At 36.5% G+C, this 14,323-nt stretch overlaps 1 protein-coding gene across 1 annotated transcript in view; it reads right to left on the bottom strand.

Moving 5' to 3' along the window:
- LOC128014985 (collagen alpha-1(XI) chain) overlaps positions 1 to 14,323 on the bottom strand; it is a 14,894-nt gene extending 571 nt beyond the window's left edge. Inside the window, exons 1-16 of the mRNA XM_052598755.1 lie at positions 14,304 to 14,323; positions 13,727 to 13,858; positions 9,194 to 9,221; positions 8,175 to 8,792; positions 6,928 to 6,972; positions 6,724 to 6,843; positions 3,580 to 3,633; positions 3,302 to 3,355; positions 2,527 to 2,634; positions 2,299 to 2,352; positions 2,135 to 2,188; positions 1,322 to 1,375; positions 833 to 877; positions 678 to 784; positions 528 to 572; positions 376 to 429 (exon numbers count right to left, since the gene is read on the bottom strand). Coding sequence (XP_052454715.1) covers positions 376 to 429; positions 528 to 572; positions 678 to 784; positions 833 to 877; positions 1,322 to 1,375; positions 2,135 to 2,188; positions 2,299 to 2,352; positions 2,527 to 2,634; positions 3,302 to 3,355; positions 3,580 to 3,633; positions 6,724 to 6,843; positions 6,928 to 6,972; positions 8,175 to 8,792; positions 9,194 to 9,221; positions 13,727 to 13,858; positions 14,304 to 14,323 — 1,592 coding nt within the window. The remainder of the gene's footprint in view (positions 1 to 375; positions 430 to 527; positions 573 to 677; positions 785 to 832; positions 878 to 1,321; positions 1,376 to 2,134; positions 2,189 to 2,298; positions 2,353 to 2,526; positions 2,635 to 3,301; positions 3,356 to 3,579; positions 3,634 to 6,723; positions 6,844 to 6,927; positions 6,973 to 8,174; positions 8,793 to 9,193; positions 9,222 to 13,726; positions 13,859 to 14,303) is intronic.

The raw sequence follows: 14,323 nt of genomic DNA, 5'->3' as shown, positions 1-14,323 counted from the left end.
AAGCATTTTGGACCTGGATCTCCAGTTGCACCCTAAATGATTGATTGATTGTATTACCAATTTACCAATTATATTATTGTATTACCAAAACATTGTTTAATTTTTCTTCAAGGCATCTGTAGTAAAAGCATGTTTCTAGCCTGCCAGAACACAACATCAACTTGCAATATTGCTGGGTGAAATTTAATGGAGGTTTAAAGTCATGGTGATTTTAATTAGTCCAAATATGCATTTCTTGTATGTTAATCAGTTACAACATATACAATGAGTCAAATGTTTTCTAATGGTTGCTGAAGGCCTGTTGTATGAGTTTATAAGTAATTGTATAAATGTTTTCCTCTAGCTTACATTTAGTATATTGACAAACTGACTCACCATGGGCCCTTCAATGCCTTGTAGTCCTCTATTACCTGCTGGACCCTCGGACCCCTGTCCACAAACAAAAACATCTAGGGCATCCATTTCACAAACACACATGTAATTGTACATATTCTACATGTACACAGAAAAAAAGTTTTAAAACTTACCATGTCACCTTTGAGACCCTGTGGACCAGCCTGACCTTGTAGTCCCTGTGGAAAAAGCATCCATCAACAATCTTACTTCTGACTGAATGTCACAAAAGACCCACATTTTTACGTGTTTTTAGGCATATATGCATTTCTACAAAAATGAACCTGTGATCCTGGATGACCAGGTGAGCCTCTATTTCCTTCGATCCCTCTCGGCCCCTAGAAGTAACGATCAGAACAGCTTTTGCATGGTTTCCTCCTCTGTGTATTCTCTAAGAACAGACTTCATGAAAAAAATGACACAAAACAATGTTTTATACCTGAGGGCCTTTCCGCCCCACATGGCCAGCAGGTCCAATATCCCCCTGTATAACAGCAAAAGTGTCAATCAACTTCCAATACTTGTACGGGGAATACTCAGACAATGTTGTCTTTCTTTGATAGTTTGTACTGGATTTGGATTATTTACTCATCCTCTTGTTGTTTCACAAGGAACACTCCTGACATTCTTTCCTCTGTTAAACAAAGAAAAATATTCTAAAGAATGTTGGTAAGAAAAACCAACACTGGTTCTCATTGTCTTAAATTCTATGGGCAAGGAAAATAATGGAAGTCACTGGGAAACAAAACGGTTTGGTTACAAACATTCTTCAAAATATCTTCTTTGATGTCCCATAGTAGAAAGTCATATGGGTTTAGAACAACATGAGGGTGAGAAAATGATAACAGAGTTTTCATTTTTGGGTAGACTATCCCTTTAAACAATGAAACTGCAGTACAAATTCAGTAAGGAAGTGTCAGTCACTTACTTCTGAGCCATTAACACCTTGTGCACCCACCAATCCTGTAGCACCTGGTGCTCCCTGATAAGACACGAACACATAACCGAGCATTATTAAGCTGGATCCATAAATATATATATATATATATATATATTTTTTAAGTGTCTGTGACTCTTATGAAAATTTGAAAAAAGACAGTTCTTCAAACTATGTTTCATCCAATTATAAAAAATATAAATAGGATATACATTATAACCAAAAAGAAGCTAACTGAATAGAGGACAGTGATTATTTCTTATTAAAAAAATGGTTTATCAGTGACTCACTACTGTCCCTGGAGGACCACGTTTTCCAACATTTCCTGGATCCCCCTATGAAAACAAAATTCGTTATACTCACTGTCAAGGTGAATGTAAAAATATGTTGCTAAAATAAATTGTGAATTAAATTAATCACCTTAGGACCAGGTGGTCCAGGAATCCCTTGAACACCTTGTAAACCAACTGGTCCCTTTAAAAGAAACAAATAAATAAAAAATAAAAGGAAAATATAAGAAACATTTCTTAGGATACTAACACCAGTTACTAGTAAGAATAACAGTTACTAGTAGTTCAAGAATATGAAGTGGTTTACTCACTGGAGGACCAGAAAAGCCAGTAAACCCAATTTCCCCTTTTGAGCCCTATAGGGAAAACAAAGTATAGCCAATCATAGATTACTTTTTTAGTGGAAGTGTCCCCTTCTGATCATACACACACACACACACACACACGCCATTTCTACTGTATTTACACAGTAGACACAAATAACTACAAATCCTTCAGATGCAGGTTTCTTTACCTTCCGGCCAGTCTGTCCATTGTCTCCTCTGGGGCCAGGTGCACCAGGAAAACCCTGCTCGTGGAGGCAGAAAAACTGCTTTATGTAGATAAGTATATTGTAATCCAGTGTGAGGCAGTTACAGGGGAGTGTATTTCAGAATATTATGTTGCCTCATGGTGTACCTCATCTCCTTTCTCACCAGGGGGCGCTGTGTCACCTCTGTAACCATGAGGACCCTTGATCAACAACCAGAAATATAAAACATATGGTTTTCTGCAATGTTCCACAGCTACGATTTATAACTTTACAGAATCTAACCAAAAACATTACCATATTTACACTAGGTCCCAACCTGAACTTTTACAACTACTACAAAAGCTACTGCAGACGCCCCATGCCCTCAGTCTCACCTGTAGGCCAGGGACACCTGGAGATCCTGTCACCCCATCTGGACCTTTCTCTCCATCTCTTCCTTGAGTCCCTGCTCTGCCTCGAACACCCTTGGGTCCAATGTCACCCTAATATAAATCGCTTGCTTGTAATGAAACCATTAGGTGCTGTAAATAAATCTGCACTAATGTTTAAAGGTATGGGGTCAGTAAGATTTTCTTTTGAAAGAAATGTATACTTCTATTCATCAAAGATGCATTAAATTGATCAAAAGAAATGAAAAGAATAAATGGTGTTCTTGAACATTATATTCATCAAAAAAAAAATTACAAAAAAAAAAGTATCTGTTTCCACAAATAAAAAAAATTAAGCAGCACAACTGTTATCAAAACTGACAACAATAAGAAATGTTACTTGAGCACCAAATCATATTAGAATGATTTCTGAAGGATCATGTGACACTGAAGACTAGAGAAATGGCTGTAAAATTCAGCTTTGCTATCACAACAATAAATAACATTTTACAACAGTTATTTAAAATAACAATAATTCATAATATTACTGTTTTTCCTGGAGTTTTATCAAATAAATCCAAGTCTGATTAGCATAAGAGACCGCTTTCAAAAATCAAAAAAAGAAAGACATCGTATTAACCCCAAAATTTTTAACAGTAGTGTACCTCATACTAACATTTAACTGTTGTTAAAGATACAATTGAACTCTCATGGCTATCACTAACACACCCACATACACACACACACACACAAAAACAGAGATACTGTAATGAATAGGTACCATTTCGCCTCTTCGCCCTGGTGGTCCTGTCTGACCTGGGTCTCCAGGTAACCCCTTCAGAAATAAAACAAAGAACAGTACTATATACCAACATGCTAAACAGAAAGACACTCAAATCTAATCTGTTTGTAACATAATTTCATCTTGTGCCATATTATGGTAAACCGTAAGAGTCAGAGATGCACAATGACCCTAAATTCTTTCATACTCTGCAGCACAGGTTTTGCACAAATTCAGTCTGCGTTAAAGATGTTCCGTATGTTTGATCGTGTACTCACAGGTAAACCTGGTCTCCCCATCTCACCCATTGGTCCAGGGTGTCCTGTCTCTCTCTGCAGGACATCCGAGAGAAAGGGTTTAGCGAGAGAGACCACATGCATATATCTCAATGATGTTTTGTAATTTATTCTACTTTCATATACTTACTGGCCATCCAGCAGTCAGCAACTGGTAATATGATGTTCTCTACAAAACCAACACATAGTATGTCACATAACATTAACTGTATCACAACATTGTGGTTGTTCACTAAAATAAAACTTTTAAAAATAGGTTAAACTTAAAAATGAAAATTTGAAATATTGCCTAGCCAACTAACTGAAATAAAATAAGTTTTAAGTTGAAGTAATACATTTATTAAAATTGAAATAAAAATAAATTAAAAATAAATTAAAAATAAATTGAAATAGAAATGACAAAAGAATATAACAAAATTACTAAAACTAAACTAAAAATAAAAATGAACACTGAAAATGTAAAAATAAAAGTCAATTCAAAATATTAATGAATACTATAATAGTACAAAAGAAAAAAATAATACCAAAACAATGCTTATATTATATATATATATATATATATATATATATATATATATATATATATATATATATATATATATATATATTATATATATATATATATATATATATATATATATATATATATATTTCAAATACATATATTTTTAAATGAACTTATTTTATTGTTTTGTGACTGTTTAGGCTGACTATTTTATTGTTTTACTATTATTTTATTGTTTTGTGACTGTTTAGGCTGACTCATTCACTCCCACATGTGGCATTTACTATGTAACAAATATTAAATGAGCAAAGAAACAAGTGTTTCAGACCCAGCATATGCATGAATGCATAAATACAATTCAGACCGCATACAAGAGATGATTGGAAATGCTGTACCTGACTGGAATCAAGAGAAAAAAAAACTCTGCTCAACAACACATCCTCAATCTAAAAAACTTAATGTCTGTATGTTTCAATGCATCTCTATAAGAAACGCAAACTAGGGTGTGTTGAAAGGCATCTCTCCTGTTCAAATAGAGGAGAAGAACTGAGGGACAGTGTACGCTGTCTCTGCAGTGTGGGCTGGAAAAGCTGAGGCCTTGAACCCACATAGACACACAGTCTCTGTCACGCTGTTATTAAATCACCCAGGCCGCCTCCGCTTTATACAACATTTGTCTTGGCACACGCTCAATTTGGCAACAGGGCAGAGTTCGGCTCACTGCTGATCCAGTGAAGGTGAGTTTAAGAGAAGTTGGGGAATTGGACCTCCCAGTGCACTTGCCTTCCGCATGTCCCACTGGAACAGAGGGATCTAAACATCTGTCAAAACCTCCTCACAACACTGCAACCATTATACAGAGTGCAACCTGGGTAAACAGCAAGGCACCATCAACACAAACAATGTCTGTAAGTATTCAGTCTACAGTATTTCAAAGAAAAATCTCCCATAATCACCACAGAACACACAGAGAATCAGTCTCATTCAGCCACATCCATCTAAACATGAAATATGCACAAGGGTCAAATTATATAAATCTAAGATGAAACAGATGAAAAACGGTGGAAGGCCTGGAGACGACCATTAAAAGCCTTAAAATTTACAGTTAACACTTTGTGCTGTTGTAAGAATTTAATGATTTAAACATTTTCTTTAGAATTTTTTCCCTTTTATTCTAAGCCTTTTTTATCATTGATCATAGTGACAAAAATCTAAGAAAAAAGCTCTAGAAATATTTAAACATAATTTATTTATTTATTAAATAAATTGACATCATGTAGTGAAGTTTTACATGGAAAATAAATTGACTTAATTTCCCAAAAGAATAGACAAATTATAAAATTACACCATACGAAATCTGATCTTCCATATTGAAGCACTTAACTTCTATGACAAACTTTTTCACATAAATTATCAAATCAAATCGAATCAAATCATCCCTCAAGTGAAGGTATTTCAAATGGTGAAACCTGTGGGGCAGCACAGTTAGTATACATAAAGTCTCACTCTTTAAAGGGATACTCTACCCCAAAATAAAAATTTTGTCATTATTAACTTACCCCTATGTCATTTCAAAACCTGTAAAAGCTTTGTTCATCAACACAATTTAAGATATTTTGGATGAAAACCAGGAGGTTTGTGACTGTCCCATAGACTGACAAGTAAAATACACTGTCAAGGTCCATGAAAGTATGAAAGGCATCCTCAGAATAGTCCATCTGCCATCAGTGGTTCAACCGTAACATTATGAAGTGACGAGAATACTTTTTGTACGATAATAAAACAAAAAATAACGACTTTATTCAACAATTTGCCTCCTCTGTGTCTCTCCACATCACCGTAGCACCATTTTGGAGAATCTGAGCTGATCGCAGGCAGCGTACGCTCTTCTGTGTCAGCCACACTGCACAGATGTGCGGTCTTCTTTCAAATCAAAGAGTAAATATATCTAGAAAATGTACTATTTCATCCAACACATCTTAAATTGTGTTCCAAATATGAACAAAGCTTTTACGGGTTTGGAACGACATGGGGGTAAGTGATTAATGACCAAATTTTCATTGGGGTTCAGTATCCCTTTAGGAAATGTACAACTCCCTCACCTACCACCCATGGCTCAATATACACACACGACTCCTCTTTGGAAGACTAAACTCCTCCATCATGTACGAGGAGTCTGAAAATGATGAAAAAACTGCATCTGGAGATTCTCCACAAAAAAATGTATTGTTGCCACTGCATTATAATAAGCAGATATGATCAATAATTTTCTACATGGAGGCCAAAACTGAGTTTCACAATTACACTTAAATATATGTTAAAAAAATAGAGAGTCACAAATAGACAGATTACGAGGTCTGGCAGGAACATACAAAGCCTGGTTCATCCAGCAGTTTGAAAAACACACGGGGCGATGGCTCACTGCACCACATTCATGTTTGCAAGAAATGGGCAGGACGATCGACTAATTTATCTAGATTCATCCAATTCTTGCCAGTTTAGCTCATTTAAACTGTGGTACATGACTTCTGTTGCTTTATCAGACTACAAACAGTGAAGCCTAACCTATAAAAGATTCTCCAGTTAAAAAATTCTCCAGAATATGGTGTATTAAGGCCTACCCTAAATGCAGCCCAATCCTCCTCTGTGTTCCTCCAAAGGTAGAGGACTGGGAGTCCTGATGGACCTGGAGGTCCTGGTATGCCCCTTGGTCCATCTGCTCCTCGGACTCCTTGAGAACCCTAGTAGGACATACAGGTACAAATCAGTGTGATGCCATCCTCGCAGAACAATGTAATGAGTTGTATAAAATGTCAATTCCTCACCTTATCACCATTGTATCCAATATAGCCCCTTTTCCCTGCACACCCCTGTGCAAACAACAAATGCAATCGTGAACTGAGGGTCCTGCATATGAAGTAACTTTATGGGACTTTGGCATTCATGAAAAGGATTTCATCACAACAAAGTGTGAGGTTACTGTCATTAACCATCATTCTTAATTTTATAAGACTGTTTACCATGATCAAATATAAGCATGGAAATCATGACACAGCAGAAGCAAACAATGTCCATAAGACTCACGAGTCAATTAATATTTATAGGACCATGCCCTTTTTAAACTTATGTATAGTACGTAATGTGACACTCTTAGACATGCCAATTTGTAGAGAGCTACCAAACCGCAAAGTGCACATTTAGAACTACAGCCTTATATTTGATTTCATACTGGAAGGCTATCATTCAGAAAAGGGCAGATGTAGTAATATATGGTTAGAGATGTGAAACATGGTGAAAGGAATGCTTGTCCATACTCCATTAAAAGATGAAAAGATTACATAACGTTCAGATTTCGGCAATGACTCATTTCGAAATATGACCAAAAGACATTAAATATTTTTAATTTGCACTAACATCATAGCTACTTGTTTTAGTTACAGTTTTACTCCTAAGCCTGAAATGGTGAAGTTTTTTTCATACAGGAATACTTGACTCTGATTGGTCAAAGTGCAACATTCCTACAAAATATTCCATGGGTGAAGGATGAAGCATTTCCCAACACAGATTTTGCATAGGGTTTGTTTTTCATGCAAATTTGCCATGTTGACCAACAGAATGATGCTTGGTTTGATAGCTTCATGAATCACTACACTATTGACACGGGACAGTGCAAATTCCACTAATGTGACCATTCCTCTAGTCTGCTACCAAATGAAAATGGCACGTGTATAGAGTCATACTGTACAAACACAACTGTGTCCCAGTCACTGAATGTAGTAAAAATGACTAATGTAATTTTTTTGCTGCAATTTTCATCTCATTGCTTGGCCAATAGTTTACATTCAAATGGATAATTTTTTAGGAATATACATGTAAAATTATAAAATGTCAACCCTTAAATTAACCCATTTAATTAATTTGATTGATGTAGTTATTTCTATATATTATCCAACTGTAAATAAATTCACCACTATAATAACGTTTTTTGGTTCCAGATTCCAATTTGCACATATTACAGCTAGAAAATCATGGAAAACGTGATTTCAACAGGATGTTAGTTGTGGTAACTCACTCTTTTGCCTGGTGGTCCAACAGGTCCTGGAGGTCCACTGAGGAGCTGGTATCTCCTTCCATCCATGCCTAATATAACATCACCATGTTTGAAAGCAACTGTTTTCTTGCTTGAGTGCTTGTAGTCAGCTTGTCCACTGCCTACAAGTGATTCATATCCTTTTTTTGAGTGAAGACTGACCAAAGGCTTTTTAACTACATCAAAGCTCTTTGAAGGAAGTAAGACACCTTCTTCAGTCAGCTGGTTTAACTCAGGATGGACTGTAGGCCTGACAAGATCCTTTTGACCAGCTGATGTCTTCACATTCAAAATAGAATCCAGGCCAGCAATGTCCCTAGAGGGCTTCAAAGGGAGCCGCTCAAAACGGCCTTCATCCATATCTGTTTTCAGTTTTTTAGAGGAGAAGTTCTCCTCTGATGATTCCAAGGTGGTGGACTGGATCTTTTTGTTACTGGTGTCCTTATACCTGCTATGTGTGCTGATGGCGGGAGACGTGAGAAGGTCAGACTCATCCACCACCACAAAGCCACGAAGTGAATTCTTTGAAGTTCTGTTCAGATAAGACGAAATTTCCCTTTTACTATAAAGATCTTCAATCTTAGAAGAGACACTGGAGTTCTGGAAGAGAGAAAAATAAGAGATGGACTGTGAGGAAATGTTTGCATGGCAATCAAGATACATTAACAAAATGCTAAGGGGATAATCCATTAAATATTCCAGTGCAAAAATACATCATACTCAATCATCTGCAATCCAATTTAACCGGGTACAATGCTAAACTGTGGGTATTTAAATCATTTCATTATTATTCCTTACAGCACGAAGTGTTTGCACACTATTCACTGAAGTCAGTACTACTTATTCATATAATGATTGAATTATTAATTTCCAGATAATAACCAAATCAGTTACCTTAAAAATTAAAGTGCATATTGCACAAAGCAGAAAAATTACTAGTTGCGATAAGGTAATGGCCTACATGTGATTCTGAGCTCAGAGACCCAGAGGCTCCATCCTACTGTCTTCTTCTCTTTCTCTAACAAAAAGCTACAGAGAAAGAGCAGTCAGGCACTTAACACTGTAAGGCAGCTGCCTCAGATGAGAGGGACACTTGATCCTCTCAAGGGTGACACAGCTGCCCAAATAATTGTTTTACCCTCCTCAGTGCTACAGGTTACATCTTTGGCTAGGACTGTACCGAACACTGGTACAACTCCTGTGAGAGAAGCATGGAGCAGAATCAGATGCTACAAGACACAATTACACTTTGTTCAGAAGATCTTTTATTTTATAGAAGTTTACTTATTTTATTTTACTACTTTTTGTAGACAGTCATTTTTATGACTTTGTGCCATTTTGTGCAATATAAAATAATTTCAAAACAAACTTCAGGGTTTAACATTAGAGCACACTAGTGTGATAGTGATTTTTGTCCAGATTTTAATATTCGCAAAATGATCTACAAACTCTTTTTTTTTCACTCAAAAACTGAAGTGCATAAGCTCAGATCAGTGAGGGCTAAGATCAATCAGTTCCAAAAAGAAAATAGAAAAAACGGTACTATTTGAAATAAAACATGTTGGAAAATGTTTTAACCCAATATCTGTTGATACTAAAGTGTATAACACTGGGTGAGTGAAGTGGGTGTGATCTTTAACATCTGTGTGAACCCCAGAGGAACTAACTTCATACATCTACTAAAATGACCATGAGGCAAGTTATTTGAACAGTCACAAAAATGGCTCCAAAAAGTGAAGCTAGTTCTGAGAAAACTTCAGCATCGTTAGCAGTTGCCACTTCCACTTTCACTCTCCTCTCCACTACACTGTCATTTGTGGTTTACCTTCATTTATTTATATTCTGTCTAACGATGACATTTCTGGTTAGATGCAGTTTCAACAGTTCTGTACATACTTGACAATGACAATAAATCAGTTTCAAACTGAAACTCTATAATGCGAAATCTCTAAAACTGAAAGTGATTGAGACATCAATACCAGGACTTCCAGTGAGAAGCTCTTAACTACTAACGCAGTCTGGAGGTTTACAAATAAATATCAGAAAAGAGACAAATGATAAAGCACAATGTCAGGGTTTGTAACTCAAGGCCCAAGGCAGGATATTATCAGTATTCATCTTGGCTGACCCAACAGTGAATAATGAAGAGAGATGCCATAAATCATGGTTAAGACACAGGTATGAGGGAAATCCTTGCAGGTAATTTGTTGGTGGACCCAGCTGGGCAAACCTGACACTCCCATTAAGAAAATTACATGGAAAATTTTTGTGGATCACCAGAAATGAAATCAGTGTGCAACTGGTAAAGAAGAAGAAAACTAGACAGTATACAGTTTACTTGGCTACTAATCACCTCAGCACCTCGGGTCAATAGATTATCTGGACCAAAACACCCACTGAACATGTTGTTCACCTACTATTTTACTGGTGTCTTACAATTTCCTTAAACTCCATTCAAACTAGTCCATTTACCCTCTTAGTTTATCCCTGTTCAGCAAGTGAACATGTTCATAGGAAGGTATCCATTGCTGATTTATGAACAATGAGACAAGGAGCTCTAACTCACCTCTTTAAACTCTATACAGTGTGATATCATACATTTACACTTTTTGTCTTTAGAATAAATAAGCCAATTATTATATAAAACACAGATCATAAAACAACTTTGAATATATAAAAATATAATTTGTTTTACATGATATGTGCACTAAACATCCAAACAAAATCTGACCATCTAATAATGAATAATGAAATGAAGCTCAATTAAAAAAAAAAGACATTTATTTGTTTCCTACCATGGCTTTCCATTTGCCCTCGACATGCAATCCAAGCAAAAGCAGATCTAGTACAAGGTAGCATCCCATACAGACGCAGCACACCATGACTGCTGGAGATACACACTGCACCACAGTCTCTGTATCCCTGCTAAAGATCCCAGACAGTGTAAGCTTTCTCCAAGTGCCCTCCCAGAGAGAGAACCTCCCAGACACAGGAGCTGTGCCCAGGCTTCACACACTCAAGCCAACTAAGCCTTCAGTTAGCCATTAGGATGATATAAAATGTGCAATAGCCACTTGTCCTATTTGAATTATGTCTGCAGAACAAAATGGGCTATTAGGTTATCTTGAGGGTGACAGAGGATATACACCAATGTTCAAAAGTCTAGGGTCAGTAAGATTTTTATTTATCTACTTATTTTGAAATTATTATTCTGAATTTATTTGATCAAAATACATTTAAAGGGGTCATATGATGCGATTTAACATTTTTCTTTCTCTTTGGAGTGTTACAAGCTCTTGGTGCATAAAGAAGATCTGTAAAGTTGCAAAGACTAAAGACTCATATCCAAAGAGATATTATTTTTTCAATCACAACGCATTGGGTAGCTGGCAAATCAGAGCACACCATTAAAGTGCAAACATCATAATTACATGCCTAATCTTTATGAGGCCAGAATAAATGGATGATAGACAAACATTTCCAGGAACATTTCCATGCTGTGCTGATGGACATGTGCAGAACTCCCACAGTTTATCTGCATCTATATTTATCTATATTTACTTCATACAGCAATGATCAAGAGTTAACACAAAAGTAAATCTAAGATTATATCTGCCACAATTCTCAAATGCTGCTCACCAATGACCTGGTGTTTAAGGGAGGACAGTGTGGCAGTACAGTCCTCCAGTAGTTCATTAAACTCTGGTTAGCTGATAACGGACAACATTATGTAGAGTCATCCTTAATTATGCTTCAAACGAAACCATATCCAGATGCAGGTGTAAGCTCTGCACCATCTCTGATAAATGGGTGGTACAGGAATTCCTGCCACTTCCTGGGGGAAGATGATCTTGATCTTTAGCAGTTCATGGTTAAGTAATACAACTGTTTTCTTTGTGCCATTTGTAGTGTGTGAAACCATCAAAGAACACTGTTGTTGTCTCACTTCCTATAGGCTATAGTGGGACAAATGAGCTTTTGGAGACTTGCTTCACCTGTAATCATGACAAGTGCTGATCATTATGGTATGTTTTGTGACATCAGCTATTTCAGATCACTTTAAAAAATGTTCAGAACAGTGAATCCTGAATATTAATCTCAATAATTTTAAGTAATATGTACAAAATGTTAATGCGTTTTCAATTAATATCTATTCTTTTTTACTCTCTGATCATAGAACAAATATTATATTTCCTCCTCTCATGCCTTTGATTTTATTTAGATTTGTCATTCTAAACACTCAAAAGTTTCCATTAGGAGTGCATTGATATCAAAACTGTAGCTCATACTGAAAACCAATAATTATATGTAATGGCTGGTAACTAAAATAGCCAGTATTAAAATTATGTCCAGTATTATTACAATCAAAATTACAATCAATCATTTAAAAAGAAACAAGTAATTTTAGACATTGCTCAGAATGCATAGTATGAAGATTTTTACCTAGAAATAGGCAATTAATTCATAAAACGTGGCCACTAATTACTAAATTGTGGGAACAAATTCTTAAATTCTTATTTTTTTCCTGCATGTCAAATGTAGGGCTCAATAACTCTACTTTACACAGTCACTCTAGCAACCTTATTAATGGCAATGTCATTGTTTCTGCATGTACATTTTTGTATATACCAGTATTGTCTATTGTATTCTGTCTTGCCTATTGTCTGTGGAGAACTTATTTTTCTGAGAAGAGAGATTTTCATAGATTTTCATTCTTTGTTTATGGAACTCTTACATGACAACAACTTAACGACTAAAATTAAATATTAAATGCTGACAGACACCTATACATAAAAAATGCTGTATGATATGTTCTATCATACTGAATCATATGATATATTGTACATCCATAGTTTACATGAATCAGAGAGGACTGTGGATGAAGCTACAATCACAGCCAACAATGCAGACAGTGTCTAGCAAAATACTAGGTATGTGCAATCCTGAAACCCAAGTTTGTGAGGTGCAGTCTTTAACAATCAATTCATAATATATGTAACATATCAGCCCAGGAAACTTCTAAAAGTATGCCCAGCAGTGCAAAAAGCTCACTTAAAGTGCAAAGCAATATAGGTGTCTAATGACTTTCCAGGCGAATTGCAAGCTTTGGAGCCATTCCTAGGACGTACTAGCAAACTCTCAGGCTGCCCTTACTTACTCTATAGACAGGGTGTTTATCAAACACAGGCCCACTGTCTCACCTCCGTGCTGAAATGAGACAGTTCCCGTGATGATCATCTATCATCACCCTCCCCATGTAGGAAAATACTGTAACAGCTTTATGAGGACAAATGAGAAGTCCCAGTGATCCCTTCTTCCCCATTTATTCAATTTCCTGACCTCTAAAATCCATCTCTCTCCTCCAGCTGAGGTTCATTCTCTCCACGTTGTACTCAGGCTTTGTCCATTCATAGCTGCATAATTACTCACCGTGGCTATACCAGAGCTTTTATGCTATAAATCATACACAGATTGTTTGTAAACTGACTTTTGGGTCTGTACTTAACACTAGGATGTTTCTTGTCATCTCTTACCACACCGTGTGATTCTCTGGGTTCAGGCCTGAGCCCTGGAACTGAATGGATATTGACATTCTCGTCTGTGCCAGTAGAGGGAATTGATGAGAAAGCTGCCGCTTTTGAACCAGCTGAGGATGACAAAGGGCTCTGTAAGATGAATGGAGGCAAACAAGATGTCAATAAAACACATTACGTTCAGTGTGGAAAGATTTTAATGACATGAAATGTGAAGTGTGTCAGTTCTGTGCCAATATTGCAAAATTGGTCAGAAAACAGACTGTCCTGCCTCAAACTCACATCACTGGTTTAGTCAATGTTGCTGCGTCCGGAGCAGTGATATGCTGCGTCTCAATATGCCTACTTATACTACACCCTAAGTGTGTACTGTTTTGGTGAGGAAAAAGCACAGACTTTTGAGTGTGTAATAAAAGAGTAGACAAGCTTTAGGACATACGATCAAAAAAAAAAAAAAAAAGTGACATGACATTCAGCCAAGTATGGTGACCCATACTCAGAATTCGTGCTCTGCAATTAACCCATCCAAAGTGCACACACACAGCAGTGAACACACACACACACTGTGAACACTCACCTAGAGTGGTGGGCAGCCAT

Source organism: Carassius gibelio, chromosome A5 (genome assembly GCF_023724105.1).
Source record: "Carassius gibelio isolate Cgi1373 ecotype wild population from Czech Republic chromosome A5, carGib1.2-hapl.c, whole genome shotgun sequence".
Lineage (NCBI taxonomy): Eukaryota > Metazoa > Chordata > Actinopteri > Cypriniformes > Cyprinidae > Carassius > Carassius gibelio.
The sequence above is the reverse complement of the archived record's forward strand: the minus strand, read 5'-3'. Positions and strand labels throughout refer to the sequence as shown.